This window comes from Xiphophorus couchianus, chromosome 6, assembly GCF_001444195.1.
Source record: "Xiphophorus couchianus chromosome 6, X_couchianus-1.0, whole genome shotgun sequence".
Lineage (NCBI taxonomy): Eukaryota > Metazoa > Chordata > Actinopteri > Cyprinodontiformes > Poeciliidae > Xiphophorus > Xiphophorus couchianus.
The window spans coordinates 3452526-3479607 of NC_040233.1; the positions used below are offsets into that span (position 1 = coordinate 3452526).

General features: G+C 39.6%; 2 protein-coding genes across 6 annotated transcripts in view; one reads left to right on the plus strand and one right to left on the minus strand.

Moving 5' to 3' along the window:
• Positions 1-2845: 2845 nt before the first annotated feature.
• LOC114146614 (Krueppel-like factor 9) lies at positions 2846-13897 on the minus strand. The gene is made up of 2 exons (XM_028020857.1): positions 11566-13897; positions 2846-7382 (listed from the first exon to the last, which is right to left on the minus strand). Exons 1-2 carry the CDS (start codon positions 12080-12082, stop codon positions 7138-7140), a joined length of 762 nt encoding a protein of 253 aa, XP_027876658.1. The 5' UTR covers positions 12083-13897; the 3' UTR covers positions 2846-7137.
• A 163-nt stretch (positions 13898-14060) lies between these two features.
• Positions 14061-27082, plus strand: part of LOC114146700 (uncharacterized) — a 66900-nt gene continuing 53878 nt past the window's right edge. Inside the window, exons 1-16 of one of the 5 annotated variants that reach the window (XM_028020987.1) lie at positions 14061-16284; positions 16442-16492; positions 17338-17504; positions 17588-17658; positions 17881-18046; positions 18440-18577; positions 19120-19297; positions 20521-20648; positions 20937-21040; positions 22232-22397; positions 22477-22662; positions 22775-22927; positions 24381-24525; positions 24749-24907; positions 26457-26575; positions 26665-26856. In XM_028020987.1, coding sequence (XP_027876788.1) covers positions 16221-16284; positions 16442-16492; positions 17338-17504; positions 17588-17658; positions 17881-18046; positions 18440-18577; positions 19120-19297; positions 20521-20648; positions 20937-21040; positions 22232-22397; positions 22477-22662; positions 22775-22927; positions 24381-24525; positions 24749-24907; positions 26457-26575; positions 26665-26856 — 2187 coding nt within the window. In that variant the 5' untranslated portion in view covers positions 14061-16220. Of the gene's footprint in view, positions 16285-16441; positions 16493-17337; positions 17505-17587; positions 17659-17880; positions 18047-18439; positions 18578-19119; positions 19298-20520; positions 20649-20936; positions 21041-22231; positions 22398-22476; positions 22663-22774; positions 22928-24380; positions 24582-24748; positions 24908-26456; positions 26576-26664; positions 26857-27082 lie in introns of those variants that run through there. The other 4 variants (XM_028020986.1, XM_028020985.1, XM_028020984.1 and 1 more) reach the window with 4 other exon arrangements.

Below are 27082 nucleotides of genomic sequence, written 5' to 3' on the forward strand. Positions count from 1 at the left end.
ACCAATCAGGAAATCAGTAGTATGTAGGGGTAAAATGGACTAAATTAAGTAAAAAATTAAATGTACCATGTTTAATTAAATGCTTAAGGAATTTATTTAACAGACAATTAATTTACTAAATATGTCATTTTGTATTTTTATATATTTACTCAGGCTCAGTGGTGGTTATAGAATAAATTTACCAAAGGGAGCATGGTGGGGCCAGTGTTTTGTGTGTGTGTGAGTGAGTGTGTGTGTTGGGAGGCGGGGGGAGGAGGGTGCTTTCATGGGGGCACAAAGCTACTGAAGTGTTTAACTGTCAGTTTGGAAATGAATTCAGGAGCAGGATCTTGTTTAAAGCAAAACTCATTTAAAACAAGAAAATTTTAAGATTGATCTCTCATTAAAACCAAAATATCTTCTCTTTTAAATTAGAAAGGTTGGAAACAGCAAGATGTCATCCACAAGAAACCAGGTCAGAAGAAGGAGCAGCGAGCCACTTTATGCCTTCTTAACAAGCCGTAATATGTCAGAGGAGCATATTTTTGATATCCCGTTAAAATGAGAAATTTTCTGACTGTAATGAGATATATTGCAAAAACACAACTGATGACGAGGCAAAACTGTTGCTATAAGTGAAATAACCTGCCAATGGAACAAGCACTTCTTTCCCAATTGAACAAAATATTTACTTAAAACAAGCTCCTGTGTAGACGTAAGGTAGTTTACGTGCCAGCATAAATCATCATAAGAAGCTGATTTATTATGATCTCTTTGGTAGAAATGATGAGATCCATAGCAGCACCGCCCCCTGCAGGCCCCCGTCTAGTACCGCCCGTGCTCGGATTATCTGCCTGGTATCAAAATTAGTTTGATGATCTTAAACATTTTAGTATGAGGGGAAAAAAGCGAAAAACAAACAAAATTGTAAGTGAAATAATAACACACAACAGCAAATCATTGGTATGTACCGTTACAATGAGGGGAAAAAACATAAAACGTTTTGAGTTGTGCTCATTTCAGAACCGCAGACTTTCACCAGCTGTAACAATAAAACACAGTTAATACAGATGACACAGAGGCACAGACTAACACCACGAACTGCTCTTTCAGCAGCTCGTATCCATTCAGGTGTTTTACTGGAAGCTGCTCGTAATGAAAATGGCTGATGCACAGCGCCCCTTGTGGTGAGCAGCGGGAATTGCAGCCTGTTTTTGTCATAGAGGCTGATGTCACATCGCACGTCCCTGTGGTTTTTCTTCTTCTCCTTTCTAACTAAGCTCTCTCCGTATCCACGTCGAGTCTCCATAGTTACAAAGTATTCATGATTATTTTCTGTTCTTTCTGAATGGTGACAAGAAGCTACAACGAAGGACCCTCACTAAGTCTAACATTCTGAACGGTGCTGAACTTTTTCTAGCGTACGTGTGATATCGCCATGTTTTTGTTTCTGGAAGCATTTTTTTTTGGTGGAACCTTTGCTGCCGTTGTTCGCGCAGCAACATAGTGAGCCCAGCTTCCTCTGCAACACAGACACGTTAACCATCATTATGTGGACATTAGAAGGCCTGCGCCGTACCCCATTCTGTAGCGGGGCCACGAGAGATGTATGGGGGGCCAAAAGGGTCAAAAATAAATATATCTGTATCATGAAATAAATACCTTAAATGACTCATTAAATAATCTAATATGCATTTTAAATGGTGAAATTAAATAATAATTTTTTTTTTTTTTAAAAGAAATGTATTTAAAAAAATACATAGAATTATTTGAATCTCTATGTATTTTTAAATTAATAGAGGGAAATAAGATAATGATTGCAAGAACATAATCCCATGGTGGGAGTGTCTTGATACAGGGGGTAATTTGATAGGTGCGCTTCTCAGAATTGGAATGGAAAGACTGTAGTGTTCCATGAAATCCAAATTGCGGTGCCATACACACGAAAGACCAGATCTCGAGCAGAAGAAGAATAACAGCGCTTGTTTTTAAGGAACACAGTGAGGAGAGATTTGTCATTTTTTTCCAATGGGGATAATTAATCTCTCAGAGAAGACAAGAAGGATACTTTGACTCTGGCTTCTTTTGGTTCTTTTTGTCTCTCTTCTCAGCTCGATGTCGCCCCCTATGAGGCTGTAGTGAAAACTGTACCTCTTAGTGAAACAGCTCTTCTGAGGGAGAAAAAATGGGATGGAAAAAGGGGCAACTAGGGGTTTGTCAAAGCTTTGTAAATGTTACAAATAACATTGATGCATCTCTCTTAAATATTTTATATAATTACTGCAAAACTTTGGTGATTTTAAGCATTTGTTTTAGCACAATTTTTAGCAAACTGGACAAGTATTTTAGTCAAATTTTAAGATGTAGGCTTCTGAGATTGAAGAACTAGAAAATTATTTAAGGAATCATATTTTTTCTTAATTTCACACAGCATAAAATGGTTTTCTGTGTTTATTATACAGTGCATTAATGGTCTTTATCAGCCTAAGCAAAAGGAAACACAAACAAGTTCTGAACGTCAGACTTTTTATTTTTAAAAAAAAGAAATAGTAAAACAAACATTGAAACAGTGTACTATTAGTACAGTCCCATATGACAAAATGAGTTATGAAAACAAACCACATAAATGATGTGTCTTTGATATGTAATAAATTAATCAGCAAAACAAAAGTAATAAAATGCTTATACATCGGTGCTGCACAGGAAAATTTTGAAACTCCAATGCTTAAAAAAAAATCAAATCTTACAATTTTAAGACACCTGAGAATATAAATATAAAAAAACAGCCATTTGTAGCTATTATTTAATTCCACAGTTCTTCCAAATGACCTTAACTAAAGCTTTAATAGGAGAGCTTTTTAAAAAAAAACAAAAAAAAACAACATTGTAGAAAAATGAGCCATCATAAAACATAAAAATACAGCACATCCACTTCCTGTACAGTGTGCATAACTGAATTAGTGTGGTTGAGATATCGTTGTCCCTCAAAGCAGAAAAGAAAATAATAATAATATAAAAAAAGAGATTCATCCAAACTGGATAATGTCTTCTACAAAACTCAGACTTTGTGTTCTAATCATTTCCCCTTTTAGGTCACTCCATTAACCAGCAGTTGACTTAAACCCTTTATTAGAAAAAAACCCCCTGCTGTAGCCAAAGCCTAAAGGAAGTTGAATGATTTATCCGTTGGAAAGGACTTCAGCTAACTTTGGAAAACTAGAGGCTAAATGACAAGCTGGGAATACTGGAAAGAAAGGGTTGGAGGGAATCTGCACCGACGCTGCAAAACAAAGTAAAACTGTGAGGTATGTTCTTGTGATTTTATAGCTATAAGAGTCAGCTGACTCGTCCACCTGCCATGAGAGACAGAAGGACATCTGAAAACAGAAGTAGATTGTGTTTGTTCCTTTTGTTTTAAACAGTCCGTGTGTTGGTAGGTTACTGCCAGCAGTAAACCTCCTTCAGAAAAAAAAAAGTGTATAAAAATATCAGTGTTGCTTTGTTTTTGTTTTTTTACTTCAATGGGTTCCCACTGACACGGAACCGACATTGAACTGCTGCCGTTTGTGAAAAATAGAGAGGAAGACATCTTGAATCGGAAGAGATTACGTCGGAGGATCAAGGTACAACAATCATCTACGAAAGGAATTCCACAAGAAGAAATGGCCTGGATAACTAAGTTAGACTAAAAAGAAAAACAACAAAAATAATAAAAGCAATGACTACCCGGTTCGTTTATCTCGCTTTTTAAAGCAAATGGGGAAAAGGCAGTTTTATTCTCTTTTTATACAAACCATTTGTTATAAACATTAGCAAAGTTTCCACAGTGCGTGCTTGTAGAGACTCAGTCACAGTGCAAGCCATTCCACTCTTCAGCCATGTGCATCTTTCAGGGAAAAAAAAAAGTGCCATCTTGCATGTTTCTGATGGAATATCCACCTTTGTGATGATGCAGCTGTAAACACAGTGAATAAGTAGTCATGACGATGCTCAAGGCTTTCAAACGTCTCCTGATAGAACTGGTCGCTGAGACAAAAGGAATGTGGGATAAACAGTGTAGGGATCACTGACACGAAAGACAGACTGGCTTCACCTTGAGCAAAAACTCCTGAACATACGTGGCCCGGTTACTGGTACCAAGGTCCGCTTTTCAGAATGACTCAAATTTTCAGTCGCGAAAATGTTTCGGTTAAAAGCCCTCTTACTTGTGATGCAACAGGAAGTGGCGCAGTGAACCTGTTGCTCCAAACTGCGCACACTGCCCGCTTCGACAGCAACAATAAAGCACCCAACTAAAAGGTAGCGCCATTCACACAAAACAGCTAAATCTTGAGCAGAAGAAGAAGAAGAACAACAACAACAACAACAACAACGCTTGTTTTTAAGGAACGGAGCGAAGAGAGACTTGTCATTTTCCCCGTGGGGATAATTCATCTCGCAGGGAGGAGGATACATCGAGTCTAGCTTCGTTCGCTTCCTTTTTTTTGTCTCTTCCCAGCTCTACGTCGCCCTCTGGAGGCTTTAGTGAAAACTGTACCTTGGAGTAAAACGCCTGTTCGGATGCAGTATGAAAAAGGGGCGCGTGCTCACCTGCTAAAGGTATGTCAAGGCATTTTGAATGTTACAAATAACATTGACGTAACTGTATTTCTCAATAATTACTACAATACTTTGGTCATTTTTAGTCTTTCCTTAAAAATGTAATGCCGGCTCCTTCTTATTCCTGAATGATTTGCTTTTCTTTCTAATGTTTTGGAGGGTTTTATGCGGCAGGTTTTAAACGTTTTATTTGGTACATTTTCGTTTGACAAAAATGGTTCTGGGTTACTTTTGCTGCTTCGCCATTTTGTTCCCCGATATAACAGCCAGGAATTACAGTTCCCATCCCTCTACTTATAGTTGCAGTGGGTTTACGATAATTTGTGCATTGAGTCGGGAAAAAGTAAATTAATGTAACCCAAAATGGACCATATGCTAATTAATGTGCTCAGTGCGCAAAGTAAACTAATAGCAACTTCATGCTGGTAAATAACATGTATTGTACCCACAAAACCTGTTTTTCCCTACAAGTTATAACTGATATCTATGGAGGAGGATTAGGGGCCTCTGGGAAATAATAATAATGAATGAAAATCTGACTTTAATCCCAGAATTCCAACTTTATTCCCAGAAATCTGACTTTATAAATCTTTTTTTTTTTTTTTTTTTTTGCCAGTAGCCATAATACTCTTCCACATATCAGTGAATGTCTGGCTGTAACAGTGTAGGAATGAACTGCATGTTCTTTCTTCTCCACTGAAATTTTGACTGAAGCGTGATGAAAACTGTAACTATGCATAATGACAAAGCAGCAAAGCAAGCAGCACCAGACTGAACTTATTAGGCTAATAAAAGCTGCTGTCACTATTTTTTTTGTTTTGTTTTGTTAACACATCGGGTCTGACAATGTAGCAGTCAAAATTGTTGGCTGCTTTCGTTTGGTCAAGTGATGGCAGCCATGTTTTGTTTGCATCTTATTACTGACACCAGCTTTTCTTCAGTGCCAATGATCCAAATGCCTAGCAACCATGTTTGGATTTCCACAAAAAAAAAAAAAACAAAACAAAAAAACTGTTGCAATCAGATTATTCTTCCAGTGGGACCTGTACGACTTGTTTATCTGCACTGGAAGAAAAAGAAGTCGAAGAAGAAGGAGAGGGGGGAAAAAAAATCCATCTGGCACACCTGATCCCACGCACTTCCACACATTCTACCATCTGGTCCGACAAAGCCAGAGGATCGAATGCTTTTAATCTGAAGGCAGCACCGAGCTAAACACACATCCATTCTCTTCCCCGTCGAGAAAAGTAAAAAAAAAAGTCCAACTTTTACACACGCACACACTTACAATTTCAATCACTATCCTTTCAAATTATAAAGAGAAAAAAAAGAAAACAAAACACACACACCAACTCTCACTGGCAATGCCAACCTATCTAGCATAATATTACCCCTAATATAAGGACTACATGTATAATTTCTGCTGCTAGTAGCATTACCATTTATTCTACATTAAAAGCTTAAAGCTTATATACAATTGCATCAATATTAGACATAACACTGCTGTGTATTATGTGAAGATAATGATTCTAGCCTTCAGAGTGGTGTGCAAACTGCTTGTCTACAGAGAGGTGTGTTCTCCTTCCCGACCAAACGATGCGATCGGATGGAAATATCGACAAGATATTCCACATATAGTCACTACTAATGAATAAACATGAATGGTTCATCGCTAGGACCCAAAAAAAGCAAAGCAACAGCAAAAATTTAAAAAAAGTTCTAGTCACCGCCCGGCTACCTAATATCACAAACTTAACGCTTAGCCCTAAGGATGAACCATGAGAAACCAGTGAAAATCTCAATGAGGAGAAGTATGAACATCATCTTTTTTTTTTTTTTTTTACAGAAATGAAAGAAAATGTGAAAAATCCCTGCAACTTGCAAAAAAGTGTTTGAATCTGAGGTGTTAGGATTCGGAGTTCTCTATGGCTTAGGATGCACTCCACTGTTCTCGTTGAAGCTAAAGAGAAAGCATCAGGACTGAAACTGATTGTGCTGCCGTGAACCTGCGTTAAACAATGAGGTATTCTGTGAGTTGTGGGTTTTTTTTTTGGTTAGAAAAGGTGGAAACAGTATTAACGTTATGTTGGAGGCAAGCTTCAGGAATGTTTCTTGGTATGATTGAATTTTACAGGTGTTTTGTACCTTTAAATTTCAGGGTGGTGGTGAGGAACCAATTATGTTCTGGAGAAAATCCATCCATCTGCTGTTCTGTGGTGAATCTCTAAAAGCACTTCCTCTTTTGTTCTTGCATATGTTCAGTTTCACGCAGCGCTGCGTAATTTCTACCCGCCTGCAGTAAAGCTCTAACACCTCAGAAGGCTTAGTCCAATCTGCTGTTCTGTAAACTTCTATACACGCGTGTGCAACCAGGAATCGCAAGCGGAAGAGCGCTAGGTCCGAAGAGTTAATTTTTTGGGTAAGTGAGGACTGAAATGGGGAGATTTCTTAGATGTTCACCTCTTCCTTGCGTGTGTGTGCATGTGTGTTTTGGAGTACGGCCCAGTGGATTTGATTGTAGCTGGTTGACTTTGAAACGGACATCACCTAAGCGCCCTCCTAGGTGTGGGCGGGTTGGTGGGAAGACGTGGGCGTGGCCTTGCAGCGAGCCAGCAAGGAGGGCTGGAAGTCGGGGTGGCGGCGGGCGTGCTTAATCAGGTGGTCGCTGCGCATGAAGCGCTTGTCGCACAGCGGGCACAGGAAGCGCTTCTCCCCCGTGTGGGTGCGGGTGTGGCGGGCGAGCTCATCAGAGCGTGCGAACTTCTTCTCGCACTTGGGCCAGGTGCAGGGGAAAGGCCTCTCACCTGCAGTGGGGCGGAAAGAACCATTAAGACATTGGCGGTTTAGCTCCAATGTTACAATACAGATTAACATTCACTTACATACATTCTTATTTAATCTTAAGTCATAAAACTATGCATGACACATGCACCAAGAAATCAGTTTGAAGCCTTTTCTTCATGTGTCTTGCCTCAACATTCCAGGCATACGATATGCTGGTTGCCTCCATTGCCACGGCCAGTTTGGCCTACAACAGGGACATCTAGGGATGGCTTCTTCATTGGATGAGTCATTTTATTAATCCAGATTTGGTCCTGACATCAAAGTAGACAGGTTGTATAATGATACATGAATCTGGTTTTGTATGACGTTCAGTCTTCTGGATATGATAATGTGAACTTCTATGGGTGGGGTGTGACTGTGGTAATTTGTCATCTGGAATTGAGATGAGGCTGAAATATTTAGAAGAGCATAAACCTTACAGCACTCAGTACTCAGGGGTCCAGTGGCCTCATTGTCCCTCACCTACAGAAACTGAGTAGAGGGAACCCCGCAAATACCCCAATCCCTGGTCGGAGACCAGCAATCCACAGCGTACCTAGAAAGACTGAGGAAGTAAAGGGAACCGTATTATCCCACCCCGTTGGACAGCCCCCAGGGTGATCAAGGGGCTGGGCCATCCTCTGGGATCCAATTCAAGCCGAACCAGAATATCCTCACCATCGTGGAGCGAGCCACTCCACCAGAGACTGTGAGGTTGTCCACACCAGCCAGCGCAGACATAAGGAAGCAACAGAGGGAGGCCATGGCACCATCCCACACCCAACAACCTCCTTTCCTCGTATGTGATATGTTTACGTTACTGTGAGTAATGATACATATAAATATGTATAGTCTACAATACATTGAAATCAGGGCTGAAGGTGCTGTTCGGGAGACTCTACTACTTGATGACAGTAGAGCCTTCCCCACCTCAGCCCTTTTCTTAAATGCATTAAAACTGGAGTGTAGAATAAGGTAGGCCATTTTCACTATTAGTGGGGTGATTTGTGAAAAAAAAGACCTGCCTGCCACAGGACATCAATTTGTACCTTTTTTAGAGACATTGAGCTAAAACGCCACAGGAGAAATTTGGAAATGCGGAGACTGAGGTTTACAGCAAGTAATGCTAACCAGGCAAACTGTGCTAACAGTCATATAGCTTGCTAAAGCAGTGGTCTCAAGTTCCACTCCTTCAGGGTGGGTGTCATTTAACTTTGAGGTGTCCCTTAGCTTTAAAACACTTTAATCAAATGATTAGATCGTTAGGAAGACTTTGAGAAACCTACTGCCGTTTCACTGAGGCATGCTGGACAGGAAACATCTAGACAATCAGGACATAGCTCATGAGGACTTTGAGTTTGAAGCTGGGTCTTCATCAAAACAAATATCTCCGCCACATCATTTAAAAAAAAATATTTTGTACACACAGGATAGGTGTCAGTAAAGTTTTCATCCACCTGAGCCCTCACAAATTTACCTCTGAACATGCCAAACCCATAGGGGGCAGTGTAGCTCAAAGCCAATCAGATTCCTGCAGAACAAATACGACTTCCTATTAGGAATTAAACATGGTGCCAGGAGGTTCATTTGTGTAGACAGACAGAGAGGTTGAACTACTTTTAAATAGTAGGAGTATTAAAATATAAAGTTATTAAAACTCAAGACGATGTCAATTAGGAATCATGTCAAAGCAAGTATGTAGACATACTGGCACATTATTTGTCACAGACTGCAATGCGTGGAACTCTAAATCTCCTTTTTCGCCAAGTGCACACGCAATCACAACTAAAGGAAGAGTGGCATTAAATGAGATTCTAACATTGACTCACCAGTTGAAAAAAACATTACCAAAGTTTAAGATGAAGAAAATCAGTGTTAGCTGAACTCAAGTGTTTTAAATAATTGTATGAACATTGAGCAATTATTAAGCTGGATTCTAAAATAAAACGTAAGAATTAAGAGTTGTGCGTGTGTGCAGCGTCGATTGAATGGATGACTAATAATGTGCACAATCCAAACATTAACAGGACATTATTTTACAGTGTAAATACCATTGATGTTAAGCATTGAATACATCTTATTTTAAGTAATCTGGCTTAGAGCATAATATATTAATCTTCTCAGGGCAACAATACAGCTTTCTGTATGTCGTTTTTATCACTGTACAATAAAGTATTGTATGGAGGAAAATTAGTGGAAAATCTCCATGCACTTTGAAAGCAAGCTCAGATTTAAAAAGACGACCCCCCATGTGGGGTTTCTCTCCTCACGGCCAGCCTCTCCTACGCACGCTGCCATCTTTAATCTCCTGCAGACGTGAGTCAAAGCCACCAGGATCAGTCGTGATGCTCTCTGCTGCCATGTTCACAAAGCCTGACCACGTTGTTGTTGGAGAACGTCCAAGTGTGAGTTCTCGCCGCGAAGTTTCCTGCCCTTGATCCACATGTTCGGTTGCTGTTTTATAGCTTAGCTTGGATTTTTGCATAGAGAATATTTAAGTTAGAAAGTAATAGGTGCAATCAATGTGGCTCATTGCCCAGGGAGGCACAGTCTAAGGGGCGGCGCTCAGGAAAAAAAGGTGTTATGCCTCAGTGTTGCACAGAAACATGGCCGTACGTCACTGATGGACAGGAAGTTAGCGATTCATAGCTCTTATCTTAGTGCTAAATTAGAACTAGTGTTTCAGGAGTCTGGTGAGATTCTTTGTTTATTACAACTTTATTCTATTTCTGAAAACATAAAAAAAGCTCATCTGTAAATATTTAATGAATTTTTTTCCTGTAAAAATATACACATATCTATATCTATCAATATTAAATTTCATTTAAAAATGGACAATGTACAGCTCAAACATAAATGTTTCCATTTGATCCGCTGTCCCAGATGATAGCATAAGCTAATTACATGTGTAGTGAAATCTAACTTTCAAAAAATGTGTTTTATGCAGCAAAAAGTAGTCATTTCCACTGAAGGGGTATTTTCTACTGTTTTTAATAATAAACCAGTCTGTAAAATACTATTTCTGTAAGCAATTAAAGAAAACTCCACTAATTTGATACAAGACCACATGCTTACGTAGTCTTACAAAATCTGGTTTTACCACAGAAATAGAGTTTGCATTTCAGTTTCAAAGTTGTACTTGTAAAAGTAAGTAATGTGTGATTCTACAGCAATTAATGTGTCAGTTTTGATTGACTAAAAGGTCAAGTCAAAGGTCAAGTGAGTTAACCGTCATTTATTCTAACCAATGCTAAAGTTAGATCATCCACTGTGGTTAACCCCCACCAGCCCTCTATTTTTTTTGTAAAATTAAGAACATTTTGTGGTTTTGTTGCATAACTTTTCACACGTTTCAAGGTGAAATGGAGACACACAATTAACTGTAACTCACTTACTGTTGAACCGACATACAAGATTTTGGCATTATTGCAACATTTTTCTATCTTTTGTCATTAAATTATGCCATAGGTTGTACAATAAAGTTGTTGTTTTAGCAGGATGGGCTTGTCAGGAGGAGTGTGTTTGTGTTTGGTTATGTGTGAGGCGATGGGAAGTGTAGGGGCAGAGGCAAGAAGAGGTTTGCCCATGGTCCTATTTCTACCACTTGAGCTCCATTTTAATGCTGAATTGCTAAAAATTAATAGATTACAGGAAGAAATCACGTTTCCATATCCGGACGGGACTTCCTGCGGCTGTTCTAACTAAACTTGTATGAATAATTCAGAATTACAGAGAAGTGATACGGAGAAAAGAGAGAGAAAGAGAGGATGGTAAGATGAAGAGTCGCCCCCATCCTGCACTTGCTGCCAGAAACGTGTCTGCTTCTGAACTCCGTGTCCCCGACGTTAAGGTTTCGTCTTACGTTCATTTCATATGCAAATCCAGCGGGGAGGAAAACTTTCGTCACAGTTTTTAACGTCCAGCCCTGTTCTTTTGTTAGTTTACTTCTTTGTCACCGAGGGGAGTTCGGTTTTTTTTTTCTCTGCCCTTCTTTGTGGGGCCACGTTTATCGAACAAAAAACAACAGCCATGCTAATAAAAGTTAGGCACACGAAGCATTTCCTACGGTGTAATTAAGGTGGGGAGAACAAAAGCAGGGCAGCTGGATAAAGCTAGCTAACACGTCCTGTAAAGTGCTGATGTAATCAAGCGGCTGTCGTGTACCTGTGTGTGTCCGGATGTGAGCCTTCAGGTGCGATGATTTCCCGTAAACTCTGTCGCATCCGTCAAAAGTGCACTGATGTCGCTTGACGGGGGACCGCGGAGGCCCGACTCCCCCGGCCCCTCGGTGGTGCTGCTGCTGGAGATGATGCTGCTGCTGTCCGGGGACGGGTGTTGCGGAGGGGGTCATGGTCGGGGTGGTGGGGTCGGACAACGTGGTGTACCCGCTCTCCCCACCGCACGAGGAGTTGCTGCTCTCCGAGTAGGCCGACATCGGGCGGAACTTGCTGTGCAGGTCGGTGAGGATCCCGGCCACCGTCATCATGTTGGTTCCCTCCAGCCTCAGCGTCTCTCGAACTTCCCTGTCCTCGCTCGACCCGTCGGGCTCCCCGGGGTGAAGGCCCACCGGGGCGGGCTGGCTGGCGGGGGCCACCGGAGTGGGTCTGTGCAGTACGGGACCGCTGGAGATCGAGACGAGACACTCCGCGGCGAAGTAATCAGACGAAGCAGGCAGCGACATTTTTTATCTTGTTTGGTTTCGGGTTTTTTTTAGTGTGTGTGTGTGTGTGTGTGTGTGTCCGCGGGGGGAAAAAAGAACGAAAAGTCTCGCTAGGAGGGGCAAACTGTGACGTTGGTCTGATCCCGACCTCGTTCTCCTCAAACTCGACGTCCAACCTGCTTCCAGTCGAGAGTTGATGCGGTCAAATGGTGTGTCAGCAGTTTAAGAGGAAGTTTACAAAACAATATCAAGGCACGTCTAAAAATATTAATGTTCTAAAATCATGCTAATGCCCCGGGCCCAACGCGCGTGCCCCTCTCCGTCTGACGGTTCATTGTGTCTGAGCCTCCGAGAAAGCCGGTCAACCCACGCCCACGCACCCCCCCTCCTCCCCCCTCTCTAGTCCGGACTAACGGCGCGTTCACGGGAAGTCGGTGAAAACTTTTTCATCTTCAATTAGATGTTAAAATGCTATATCCGTGTTTATTCTAACGTTTCCATAGTTGTAGCGTTCAAATTATTTATATATATATATATATTTATATCTAAAAAACGTGGGCACTGTTTGTTATGCGGTCGTTTGTCATATCATCACTTCATTAAAACTAACGCCACAAAAACATTTTGATCAACAAAGAAATGTTATATTTGACAGAATGTAAAATGCACCTCCTACTCTTTAATATACGAGGGGGGAAAGAATAGTATTTTGACCGTTCTCAGTTGTGAAAAAAAAGGTTGTTTTTTTTTTCATCGCACGAGAAGGTGGCGTGAACCCATACGCACATTATGGGCGTGGACCACGCTGCTGGCGGGTGGATCGTGGAACGTAGGTGGCACTCTAGCAGCTTAATGATGGGGAAAGGAGGCTGGGATGACGCCTGTTGGGTAATTTAGTTTCTTTTTTCCCTCCACATCCAGTCTTAGAGGACGTGGCTGATTGGCCGGGAGTAGATAAATCCAAAACTCATCCCTGCTTCTGACAAGCTTTTTTTTTTTTTTTTTAAATTAGGTTTTTGAAACACAATATAGACTTATTCCTCCCATCTTAGTTTATATCTACAACATTGTAACAGGTTTGTCTTCGAGCCTCCACAAGTAATGTTGCTTTTTATTAGGTGAGCATAGATCCTCCTCACATCCAAACAAACATTACGGTTTTGATTTAAAAAAAACAAAAGTAATTGTTCAAAATTGTTCAAAGGCGGAAGATGAAACTTCAAATAAACAATAATATGTTTGACATTATGAAGTGTCCTTGGAAAGCACAGCAGAAAATGCACCAACTGTTAAGCACGGTGGTGGGGGGCTGATGATTGGGCTTGTTTTGTTATCACAGAAAGCTGAGTGTGCGATTTCAGTCGCAAACGTCACCCTGGGTTCGAATGAGAGACTAATGGTGTGAAAACTTTGAGCAAAATATCACAGATTTATGAAATATTTATGCAAAATGAATGATTATTACTTTTCACTCCATGGTCCGTTTCTATCGCAGCCAGAAATGATTGAAAGCAGGTGGTTTTGTGTCCCTTAAAAGCAATGGAAAAACTTAACCTTGATTCAGCTAAAAACTATTCACACCCCTTGCAGAATCAGGTTCAAAGTGATCTTTTTGTATTGCAAATATGTTTCTTCTGGCTGGAAGTAATATTGCCATTTTGAAATCCTAAAACTGATAGAGGATATGTGGAGAAAGCTAAAGATTAGGGTGATGACAAGTAGCTCTTTCAACTTCAGCCTAGAGAAATCACCCCCCAAAAAAGAGTGTATTGCTGCAACATGTATAAAGATTGGTTATTAAGAAGCAATTAAATAATTTTTGACATGCTGTATTTGTTTTGACAAAATGTAAATAAAAATCTTAAATGTTATTTTTCAAAAATGCATATTGTGTTATTTTTTCAAGCGATCTCCGTCCTTAGTTGAATCAAAATCTTTAAAAAATGAATGAATTTTTAAATAATGTTTGACATTCAATTTTCTTTTAATAAAATGAAAAAAGTTTTAAATATATATATTTTTTTTCAAAAATGCATTTGGTTTTGTTATCCGTCTCACGTCAGAAACAACCTCCAGTCAGTCAAGCCCATCAGGTTTATTTGCATTGCCCGTTTCAGTAACAAGGCTGTTCAAAATGCATTGCACCATAAAAACACAAAAATAAAAAGTTATAAGCACATACTATCAATTTAGGAACCAGTAACAAACACTGCGCTTTGATGATTGCCATAATCAAAATCATCAATACATATTAAATATGTTGGTCAGTGAAAAGCAGTAGAAAGCAACTCTAAACAGGTGGGGGGGTTTTAGCCTTGATTTAAAGGAACCAGTGTTTCAGCTGTTTTGCAGTTTTCTAGAAGTTTGTTCTTGAGTTGTGGTGCTTAGAAGCTAAATGCTGCTTCTCACCTTATCGGTTGAAAATCTTAAAAATTAACTGTACCTGATTTGGAGGGTGCAGCAACCCGTGGGGGAGGGGCAGAGCTTAATTGCTTTATGCACCATACAGCAGGACATTCCCACGCTTTGCCTTGCGTCTCAAAAGGAAGCCAGACCAAAGAAACGATAAGCTGGAAAAACCTGGAGGTTTTGAAATGATCACTCTTAAGAGCTGGTTACCCGGTAACCTGCCCTGGTCCAGTCAAATGTGAGACCATCTCTCCCACAGTGGAAGATTGGTACCAATCAGGTCATGCAACATAATGACCCCACAATCTACAACAAAGTGTCTGAAGAAGAAAATGGCAGGGTTAGTGTGTTGTGAAATAAAATCTTTGCTTAGCTTAACGCTAACAAACAACGCTGTGGTGTGTCTTTGTTAGTTAATTGCTAATGAACGATGCACATCAGCTAGCTTAGCCTTTTTCTATTCTTGTTGCATAAAAACATGATAAAAATAATAAGTCTTGTGTCTGTCAATTCTATATGCACTATTTGTTTGTTAATTAAAGGATCAAAGGCCTGCGGATCAAATATACTATCTAGCTGTTACAAAGTGTTCCAGTTACCTTATCCAACACTTCCTATGTAAATACCGCTTCATTAGATGTACAGCAGGCCAAACCCATGCCAAACTCTTTGTGGCATGAGTCAAAATTGTCAAGTCATAAGTGATTGGAGGCCAAAAACATGAGAGTTTTGAAAACGAAAAAAATACCAAAAAACTTTTGTTATGATTTGTTTTTCAGACTTAGCGTGCAACATTTTGATTAAAAGAATAAGGTAGTTATAGTCTACCTTATTCTTTGTAGGAAATGGATGTGCAAATTATTGTAGAACAAAACACAAACAAGGTTTTGCCTTGTTAAAAAAAATCTCAAATAAATAGATATTTTTGAGGCCGACTCTTTTCTATTTTCTTGGCCAAGAAAATAATTTTTTGTCTATTTTTATCAACAAAATACAGGATTCGGGTCACTCTTTCGTCAGGTTTTCCATCAGGATTGATGTAGTAGAGATTTATGGGATGTTATTCATTCCTGATTTAAACTTCTCTGCATCTTCCTCCAGTCTGCTGTGTTGTTTGGACTGCATGCTGTTTGTTCTCCAATTTTCTCTAACAAAGCCTGTGAGACCAGAAACAGAAGAGCTGGATTTACTGAGTGTAATTCCACGCAGGTAGAATCTATTTGCTAACTATGAAACTCAAAAGCAATTGGTTAGACTGGAATTTATGTAGTATTTCTGTGTAAAGTGGAGCAAATGCTTGCAACAAATTCTGAAATGTCTCATTTTCCTTCCTCTTCCCAATTATCCACCATTTTCACATAAAATCCTAGTCAAATACATGAAAGTTCTGTGGTTGTAGCATGTCAAAATGTGGAAAAGTCAATGGATACTAGTACGTTTACAAGCAGATGTGTGTTCCATATACTAAACCTACATTTTCTCTACATATGTGCCTCATGTGTCCAATTTGGCCACACATCTTCATGTGTTTTGAGTCTCGAGGCCTCGCCAATGATTGGCCTGTTGAGTGTTTGTAGCTTTTAGCTCGGGAGCTGCGTCTTGATTGGCTGCTTTGAGCAGGATGGGTCACAGTGGAAGTCCACACATACAAGCCCGGTCATTGAGTTAAGCGAACAGAGCTTGGCTTTCATCCCTCATGTACATGTTGGGGTTGCCGAGGCTGCCGGACCTGCGCTGACTCTGGGTTGCTATGGCCGTGTCCGTGTTGCTGCTTGCTTATCCACGTGTTATTTTGATTTTTCTACTTCTTCATGGTAAGAGTTGAGATTTTTTGATTTCATGTTAATGTTTGTGGATAAATTTGAGATCATGACATGAGACGTGAGAGCGTTTATCATCACTACTGCTTACCTTAAAGTTGAGTGTTTTCTTTTTGTTTGTTTTTGTTTTTCTATTGGACCTTATGTTTAGTAGGTGATTGTCTTCTGGTGGAGCCAGTCATCTGTGACACAAGTTGTCTCGGTGAGATATTTTTTTCTTGCACAGGATAAAGTTGTTTAAAATTGTTGCATGCAAATAGGGCTAAAAAATGGGATTAATTGATAACTGAAATAATCGTCAACTAATTTAGTGATCGATTAATCATTAAGCGGAGCATAGAGACTCTAAGGAAGGCCATTTGCTGAAAGAGCAACACTGTAATTGAGTTAAAACTGTACAAATACATATACATTTTGTAATGAAGATAAAAACTCTTTGTATGTAAAAATGTTCTACCCAGAACTCCTCAAGTAGCAAAAATTGAGCTCTGCCTGGCTCAAAATTGTAAAAAACAAAATAAAAACCCTACAGTTTAGCACCCTTTGCTATCCAAATATTAATCAATAAATCCAAAACGTAATTACCAGAGCAGTCCCACACTGTACTGATGACATTATTGATGTTAATTTGAGCAGAAAGGCCTGAACTTTTCACATGTTGATGTTAGAAGTGTTTTTTAGCTGCAGATGCAGCTTCACTGAAGGAAAGCAGTTTTATTGCATTTATTCAGCGAAATGTTTATTTTCATGTTTGAAAAATGAATTGAATTATTTGTTTATTTGCACTCTCTTGTGTATTTCTCATATTGCCTAAAACAGGCTTAAATGCTGAAATGAAAAATCTGCAGAATGTGTCAAGTTTTTATGCGATTAATCATCAGAAGAACTGATTAATTGTTAGAAGAATTGCTTAGTAAAATAATTGTTAACTTCAGCCTTACATGCAAACACACCAATAATGAAAAACAAGGTATTTTTTTTCTTTTCCAAAAGTAGGAACTTATCACTTGATTTTTTAAAATTTTCTTTCTAATTCTACACCCCTAGCGTCTCAGAGCACTGACTTCTCCGCTCAGAAAGGTGTGAGATACACCTACAGGTACAGCGCGGCCATCAGCACCACCCTCCATGGCTCGGGTGGAGGCCGGAGTGGCCTGGCCCTGGAGTGCGTGGTGGACATCGAGGCGGTCTCCGACTGCCACCTAACCATGCAGGTCGGCTCTCGCTCAAAGCCGCTCTGAGCCGGCTATCTAAAAGCATGTTGTGTTGTGGTTTCAAGTGTCTGCCTGTCCAACAGATAAGAAATTCCCAGATAAAGCGTATGTCCCCTCAGAGGGAACACTCTGTCCTGCATCTAAAAACTTTGAGGTAAAACCCTGTAAAGGTTTTTGTTTTTTTGTTATTATTATTATTTTAACTCATAGTTGTGTCTGCGCTCTGTTTGCTGCAACCTTATACCCCCTTGGAATGGAGCTACGATTCCTATTATAGGGATACTCTGTTCAGATGTGCCTCTTCTATTTGTTCTCTTGTCTTGGGAGGAGGATGAGGGGGAGGAAGATGGGCTCATCTGGTGTTTTTGTTTCCCAGGGAGTCACTGGAGAGAACGCGCCTCAAGTTCTCCCTCCAGGGGGGAAAGGTCACAGCCCTCTGCCTCCAGGAGGGGGAGCAGGTGTGGGCTCTCAACATTAAACGGGCTCTACTGAGCATGCTCCAGACCTCCCCCATGGTCTCCAAATTCAGAGAAGAGACAGAGGTGAGCGGACGGAGACGACATGAGTCTGAACTGATTCACGTTTTCACAAACTTCGCCGCAGTTCACTGGGATTTGACAAATACCTATTTCTGTGGCCCTAAAACCAAACTACTAACATATGTTTGTCTACATACGTACAAATATCTTATTACACTTGAAAGTTACTTACAAGTTACTTTTTAGCAAGATATAGAAGCTTGTCTTAAGTCAATAACTCCTTAATATTGATGAAAAGGTTCTAGCTCCACTGGCAAATTGTTTCACTTATGAAATGGGAAGAATGTCTTTTGTAAATTTATCTGCCAGTGGAACTAGCCCTTTTTCATCTATATTAATAAAATTACTTCTGTTGCGCTGTTCATTTAAAGGACTTGCACCGATGTTTTTCCTCAGACTGATGTTCATGGAACATGCACCAGCAGATACGAGAGGCGAGGACCAACACTGCTGAAGAGCAGAGATCTGAGGCAGTGCCAGCAGTCCAGGCTGGACCGCCTGTGGCCTCATTCAGTCACTCTGACCGAAGACACAGTGAGTTCCTCTGTCCGAAAGCACGAAGGTATATTAGGGCCTTTGGAGATAGAAAAAAAAGCAGTGAATATCTGCCAAAAAACTCATAGTTTGAGATTAATCTAGAAACAATGTGGAAATTTGAAAAGTCGAAATTTTACTATGAAAAATCTCAGAGTTTAAGATTAATCTCAGAAGTTTTCTTGAAAAGAATTTGGTCATTTTTGAGTCTAGAAAGTTGAAATTTTGAGATTAGTCTCGGAAATTTATACGAAAGAAATGCGGTAGCTTCTTATTTTCAAAAGTTTAAAATTTTCAATATCTACAATTTGTGGTAAAAAATCTTTGAGATTTTGTTCGTGGAAAATTACTTCCTTTTTTCCCATCTACGGCGACGTTAAAACATCGTCGTGCTGAACTAATTTCAACAAGTAATTTTATTTTTTCCGTTTGGGCTCGGGATGTAGAAAAACACTTAACTTTATGACAACTCCAAATATAAAAGATTCGGTGTTACTTCAGATGTTTGTAATAGAATATGTCATGTGATTCCCTTGGTCTAGATGGTGGGGATGGAGCTACACTGTGTCCAGCGGCCTGGCCAGTCGATGGTGGAAGAAGTTAACTGTACTGAGGTTGTATCGTTGGCAACTTCCTTGACGCCATTAGGGTCTGTAAAGACAAAGAGTGTGTCCACGTTGCTCCTGCTCAAAACCCAGCCGGGAGCGTCAACCGGAGCAGGTCAGCATGACGATTTTACTTCCACTCCTTAGTACATTGGTGTCCAAACGTTTTGTCACAGGAGGAAAAATCATCAAGTCACATTTACTCATGGGCTAAAAGGAACAAAAAAGCAAAAATAAAATAAGTTCAATATTTTTGTAGAAAATGGGTTTTAATCATTGTTGATCTAAAGATTGAAAAGGATTTTTTTTGTTGCATATTTGCTGAATCAAAAGAAAAACATCTAATTTTCAAATTCTTTTGAGCTCAATTAACCAAATAAATTCTCAATTACAAAAACAGAATTTGGGTCACTTTCTTTCAAAGTTTGCCGCAACCAACGTTTACGTTTTATTAAAAGTCCTCTGGATAGACGTGATTCTACTTCTTATAAAGGTTACAAAAAGATGAATATTTTGTGTTGTACATAAAGTAACAGTGTTATGTTTATCATCAAAGACATACCTGGAGTGTTGCTTTGATTCTTTCATGCATGTTTGACAAATCCTTTCATCTCCATGGCAACCATTCAGCTGTGCAAAACGCCTGGGTGGACGTAGCTCCGCCTTCGAGGACGAAGCTCCTCTTCTGAGCTGCAGTTTGTGAGCTTCCAAGCTTTCACCTCACAGAGCATCTCTCCTCAATCAGCTCCTTCAGACTAGCCAGCAGCAATTAGCAAACACCTGGTCGAACTGCACATCTGCTGAGATCATTATAGGAGCTACTTCTCAGTGAAATGCTGGTAAAACTGTTGACAGGTTGACAGAGGAGAGATGTTGTAATGACTTCCTGAAGGCAGAGTTTCAGAAAGAGCAGATAAAAAAAGAGACCTCTATCTCTTTTCTAAAGAGTAGCCATTCAATGAAAAAAGTCAAATTTCCTATAAGTCATGTTTGATATATACTTATTGTATTACTTAATATTACTTAACTGTCCTATAAATTGACACGATGTGCCTGGAAAGCACATAACACTGCCCCCTCAACATTCTCCATTGTAAAACAAATGATGACAGTAATCATTTTTGCCCTGATTGAAAATGAAAAGTCTCCATCTTCACCAACCACCTGCACTGGATGAGGCCAAATTTGTATGGTTCTTTAACTGGAGCTCGGGGCCACACAAAATCAGTCCAAGTGCCACAAATAACCCCCGAGCCGCACTTTGGACACAACCTGCCTTAATAGCAGTACTTCCTGACAGACATGCAGTCAGATCCACATATTCCTTTGCTCCATCAGAGTCCCTGAGTCCTGGTGTGTTCACTGACCTGCAGTTTGAGGATGAAGGCCCTTCGAGGCCGACAAGTCTCCAGGAAGTTGGTCGGACCGTCGCGTTGCTATGCAGCGTTGCCTCGGATCCACAGCTGGTAACCTACAGTCTGTTTTCATCCACCTTCATTTCTTCTGCTCCACACTGTTTATATTTAGCAGTGAAGGTGAATAAAGCAACATTGCTAACACTCTGCCAGATCACTGAGTGCATGTTTGTATTTGTGTGTCATGGTTCCCCCCCTTGGGGCCCCAGAGTCTCCTGGGAAGGTAATCATACTCAGTCTGACGGTCTTTCAGACTGTATGTTCATAAGGGATGTTTTATGTTTTCGGAACAAATGCTTAAACAACATAAATTTAACGATGTGTCTGATCTTCTTCTAGATTTCCCAGGACTTCCTGGAGCTGGTGTTCCAGCTCAAAGACATGACTCTTCCTCAACTCAAAACACTTTGGCAAGAATCTTCTTTCAAGTGCAGAAATGACTGGTCAGTTGGTCCATAACGGCTATATTCATGCATCTTGATCGGTGCTTTAGTTTAGAATCATTTCAGTGTCAAAAATGAGACATCAGCTGAAATCTACCAGTGATTAGGAAGCCATCTTGTCAGTGCAAATAAATATCGGCTAGTTCAGGCCAAACCAATGGCATGTAAAATAGAGTGTCAAATTGTGATGTGTTTATTGTATCAACTCATATATCTTATAAACTGTGATGTCACATCCAGTAAAGCTGGTCATGGGAAACTCAGGTGAAACATAATCAAGTTGTTCTGGTGTCATTACAAACACCAGAACAACTTGAGACTTTCTGAGCGAATGGAAAGCATCAGAACAATCTACTCATATTTGCTTCAGATATCAAATATGATAGATTTCATAACTTATTCATTTCTGTGTTTTTGTCCTTCAAAAAAATCATTAACAGTGTTAGCTGTGTGCATTACAAATGTGCACAAATCTTTGTCTATTTTCTGCTAATGTCGAAAAAACAAAACTTTGCAATTGCGGCGATTCCATTAAATAAGAAACGCAATAACAATCAAACGTGAATAAGTTTGTTCCTGCAAAAAATCATTAAGAATAATGGCAGTGACGGATATAAATAATATTTATAATTCAAGATCACTTATATTTGTATGAACCCCCTTCTATTTGGTAATGGCTACATATCTGGCATTTTGGAAAAATTGTAGTTGCCGATTTTACAGAAGAGTTATGGATTCAACACGTTCCAATGACACACAACATTTTATGAAATGTGTGATGCTGTGAGCTCTGGTGGAGCCAGAAAAAAAAAAACTATCATCCTCCATCTACTTCCTGTCATCTTCTTTGTCGTTTCTGCCAGTAGTAACATCTGGCTGTTGATCATGTGATTCCTGTGATGCAAAAAAAAAAAGTGTTTCCATTGCAGTTCTGTGAAACACATCTACTTTGGTATGACTGAAAAACAACCTCATCCTAACATAAAAACTTTTTAGCGAAAAATGTGATTTTTGTTCTTTTAATTGCCGTGTTTGCCACAATCTAATATATTATTGTGATTTAAGTTTGCGCAATTTTCAGGTTAATGGAAACGCAGCCACTGTTTGAAGTTCACTGGTTCAAAACAGATTTTCTTACCTCAGAGGTTAAAGGTCATACAAATGGATACTGATGTTAGCTATTGTTGACAGGCAACCACTACTGGAGGCATTACCGGCATGTGGATCTGAAAACTGCATTCTGCTGCTGACTGAGCTGGTGCTGAATAATGAGCTGGAGGAAGGGCAGGTTAACTCTTTTCTGACCACTTTAGCCCTCATTCCGCACCCATCACCTCAGATCATTGGCTCCATCAACGTAGGACCTTTTCACCAAAGCTGCTGAGTTCATTCATGCAACATTTCACTTAAAAACTGAGATATTGATTCTTTTTAAGGGCTTTTTGGCACGTCAAGAGCTACGGGCCAAAGCGATGCTGGCTGGATCATCTCTCATCTATCAGATGTGCCAAAGGTTTCACGCTTCCTGCGGTGAAACGCCTCAGGTTGAGTTTTTCATGCAGACAATTCAGGAAACCCTGAATGCAGGGTGTGGGGAAAAGGAACCTCATCAAATCAGAGAGGTACGACGTCTTCAAGCTGAAGTCAGTGCTCTTCAATGCACAAACCATGTCTTTGAAATGGATTGTGAAATATTTGGCTGCTCATTTGCAGATATAATTGTGTGTCTTCCAGCTTATTTATGCATTGAAATCCATTGGAAACAGTGGTGTGAATGCAGCGTCCTTTATTCCTCTGTTGAGTCACTGCCTGCTGGGCCACCAAACTGAGCTGGAGCTCAAAGTCGCCGCAGTCAAAGCTTTCAGACGCTTTCCATGCTCAGCTGACGTGAGTTGATTCTTAAAACCAGTGGTGGGCAGTAATGGAGTACATTTACTTTAGTATTTTTTGAGTATCTTTTCTTTACTTGAGTATTTATTTTCTTGGGGAACTTATGACTTCGACGCCACTATATTTCAAAAATACAACAACATATCAGGGCTACTAGAGAAGAAAAGAAAAGTACATTTCTGCCAAAAACTCAAAAATTGTTTAATTAATTTCTGAAATTTTCTAGAAAAACTAGGATATTTCATACTTTCAAAATTTGAACAGTTTTGACTTTTGAAAGACAGAAATTTCCTTCTATAAAATTTCTGAGATTAATCTCAAAATGTTATTCTTTTCTATAAAATGTTCGACTTTTCAAACTCAGAAAATTCCAGATGTTTTTTTGTGTGTATATATATATATATATATATATATATATATATATATATACACACACATTTCTGATTTTAATATCAAAATGTCAGATTATTTTTCTTTAATAGAAAATTGAGGGGTTTTTTTTCCCTCCGGATATTTACTCCTTTTTTAAATAATACTTAATAATACTAAGTATTAAATAATACTTCTTACTTCCTTTTGGCTCATCATAGTTTTGTAGTCTGATGTTGCTTTTTTTATTTACTGAAGTGCAATTGGCCACACGCTATGCTCCGGGAACCAATCACAGTCGCCGCTCACTGCTAATGTTTGGAATTAGGTCATCCTCGCCAACTGTCGCGCGCTGAGTTGCCGCTTTTATCCAAACGTAACTCAGCGATGGAGAGAAACTCAAGTGGACTAGGTGACCGCATTTTAGCTCGTTGTTTAATGTTTGTAAGCTTCTCTGTCTAGTATGGCATTATTTATAGTTACCAATGTTGTTGTCTGTGGGAAAAAATAGTTTCTCCTGTTTTTATCCTTTTGGAGAGACGTTTTAAATATTTATTTATCCTGAAGTTTGTATAGGTGGGCTAGACGTTTAGCAGAGTGTTTTAGGATACATCATAAGGTGGTTTCAGCCAGTTAAAAGGTTCTGTAGAAGCATTATGAAAACAATCCCAGCAATATCCTGCTATTGGAATATACAAATGATGCTTTTGAAGACTTAGATATTTTCAAAAGTAAGTACTTTAAGTTGAGTACTTTTTTACTTGTAGTTGAGTAACATTTAACCATGACTGTCAACACTTTTACTGAAGTACTGCCGTTGAGTGCTTTGTCCACCACTGTCTAAAACCACAGTCAAGTCAGAACCAAGGTGTAAAAACTAGCAAACACTTTAAAATATAGTTTTTGCCCCAGTTAGATTAATTATGTATTCAATGGCTTAATAGTCTAAGTTGGAATCCAACGAAACCAGTCCCCATTAAGGCATGTTTAAATGTAGTGATAATTGATTTGCTATGTGCGCTGGGTTGAGGTGAAGTGGTCAGATCGTAATCAGTTACTGACAGCGGTTTCCTTCTCTCAGCGGTCGGTGCTGTTGCAGCTGTACAGATGTTCCCGGGAGGATCCTGAGGTCAGGATGGCTGCATACCAGCAGCTCATGCTCTGCCCCGACCAGGAAGTGTTTGAAGTGGTGAAGACAACACTGAAGAACGAGACCTCCAGCCAAGGTCCAATCTGTGCTTGGACAGGATGCCCAGAATTTGTAGCACAAGTCTAAATAACAGTTAGGAGTTTAATATTGACTTTAAACATATCATAAATACTTGTTTTAAGTTGAGAATTTATTCAGATTAGTTTTTAGTGGAACTGTACAGGCAAGACAATTTCCTTGTACCTTTTTGCGTTATATTTTATTGGAAATAAGTTCCCTTTCTTCTTTTGTCTTTCCAGTGGGGTCCTTTGTGTGGAGTCATCTCACTAATATCCTGCGGAGTGAGGATCCTGTGAAGCAGACACTAATTCAGCTTCTGCCTGATGACATTATAAGCAGAGATTTTGAGGCAGAGTTTTGGAAATATTCCTCCTATTCAGATCATACTTTTGTTTCAGGTAAAAGGAGGGAGAGCATATTTATTGTGGATGCTAATCTTAGTATCATTGCTTTTACTACGGTCCCTTTTGGTTGCTTGTATTTGACATGTAACTCTTTCCCAAGTGTGACGTTAAGAAAAACACGGAAGGGTTGCAAAAGAGACATACCGGGTACAAAAGGTCTCAGAGCTCGGTGACACACTGGCCGTCGCTAAAGTAGTGACAGCAAAGTCTGAAGCAGGAGATTGGAGACCCAACAGACCAGCAACCTACCCAGAGAATTAAAAGCTCTCCATAACAAACCTATTTAAAAACAATTACAACTGAAAAAAAAATTGATGAAAGTCTTTCAGTATCCAAGCAGACATTGTAAATTCGGGTCCAGTTCTGACTGTTATTGATACTTTGATGTTCAAAGCCAAAGTTCAGCTCTTCCTTTTCTCCAATTTTTCATCAAAAATCTGAACTGGTAAATGTTGCAGTGAGAGTTAGGGTTAGGTTAACCCTACCATTGGTGACCTTCAGCATTTTGGGCAATGTCATAAATGACAGCAGCCTCTGTCCCATTAGCTAAATGCTATATTACCATGTAAAATTCTGGCTTTTAAAACTTGAGGATATATTAGCCAACAATCATTGCGATGTAAATATTGCACACATGAACATGATGATGATATGGTCGTAATATATAATGCTGCCCAACTCTTGTCCCATGGAGAAGTTTTGTAAAACGTTGCTGTAGTGAACGGAAGTAGTTTATAGTCTCACTTTCCACATATTTTGAGTTCATTATAAAACCTTGTTATAGAGAAAAATTCTTCATATACTATCCATGAACATCAGCAAATCATACTGACATGTGAGGCACAAAAGTAAAAGGTTTGGTGAAATAATACATTTTCCAAACAGAGGAATGTTTTGCTACAACCAACACTAATACTGACTAGGCTGGAGTCACCTGTGCCGCTACACGGCATGAAATGTGTTTCGTCCTTTTCCCTCAGCCTTGGATGGCTCCTTCCATTGAAACGGATATTCTCAATGAACCCTCAGGTCGTGCAGACGTTTTCAAATTAAAAACATTTCAACTAAAAATTTAAAATTGTTTCAAATTAAAGGGGTGGAAAGTGTTTTAACGAGATTTTTGGTAAATAAGAGAAAAATCTGGCCTCGCTAAGTTTCACAAACCAGCCCGCTTTTCCTGTGTAGAAATTTTTTTTGCAGAAGTAAGAGTGCTTACTCTATTCTTTTCTATATTTCTCAGGACCTCACATCCATGTTGCAAGGTTTCCGTTATCTTTTCTCTTTAAACCATTTAGCATTGTCTCATTTGTCAGTGTATAGGACTAGACTTTTCCTTTTAATGAAAAGCTCTTAAACAGAAAACAATGTTTAAAAATGACTTTCCTGCTTTAAATAAAGTGTAAAGCCAGTCCTGAATTCTTACTCTTAGCTTTTTCATGATTGGTATATTTTGTGATACTAAAAAAATGGTTTAGAAAAATAAAAGTCTTAAAAACTAGCAAGTGCCATTAACGGTGTAATGCCTGTTTCTTCTCCATTTCAGGCTTTGGGATAAAGAATCTAGAAACGTCCCTGATTTTCTCTCCGAAGTCCTTTCTGCCCAGAGCGATCTCGGCCAACCTGACGATGTATCTGCATGGCAGAGCGCACAACCTTCTGGAGGCGAGTTTCACAAGCAGCAGATTATTAAAAATCCGTAGTGATAAAGTAAACGTGACGTTGAGTGGGCCACGTTTTCTTTCTTCCTTCAGGTGGACGTACATATGGAGAACTTTGAGCCACTTCTGAGGAGCGCTTTTGATCAGAAAACGGAGGGCGAGCCAACTGCTAAAAGTGAAAAACAAGAGACCAGAAGGAGGAGAAGAGCAGACGACGGAAACAGAAGAGAGAAAGAAACATGTTTGTCCAACACCGATGGTTATCTGAGCCAGGCCAGGGCCATGGTAGGAAACAGAGCTGATAAGTTCTGACATTTAGATAGCAGACTCTGCAGGGAGCCAAGTAGGCTTTTAAAGCAGCACCAAATCCCTACAGCAATCGATCCACTTGGTGTCCCAAACCATTCAACTACTTATAATATCTGACAACGACAACCTGAGTTTTGTGATGATTTCATTTAGAAATGGAAAAAGCTATCAAAACTGACCTGACTCTATGTGGAAAAATAAT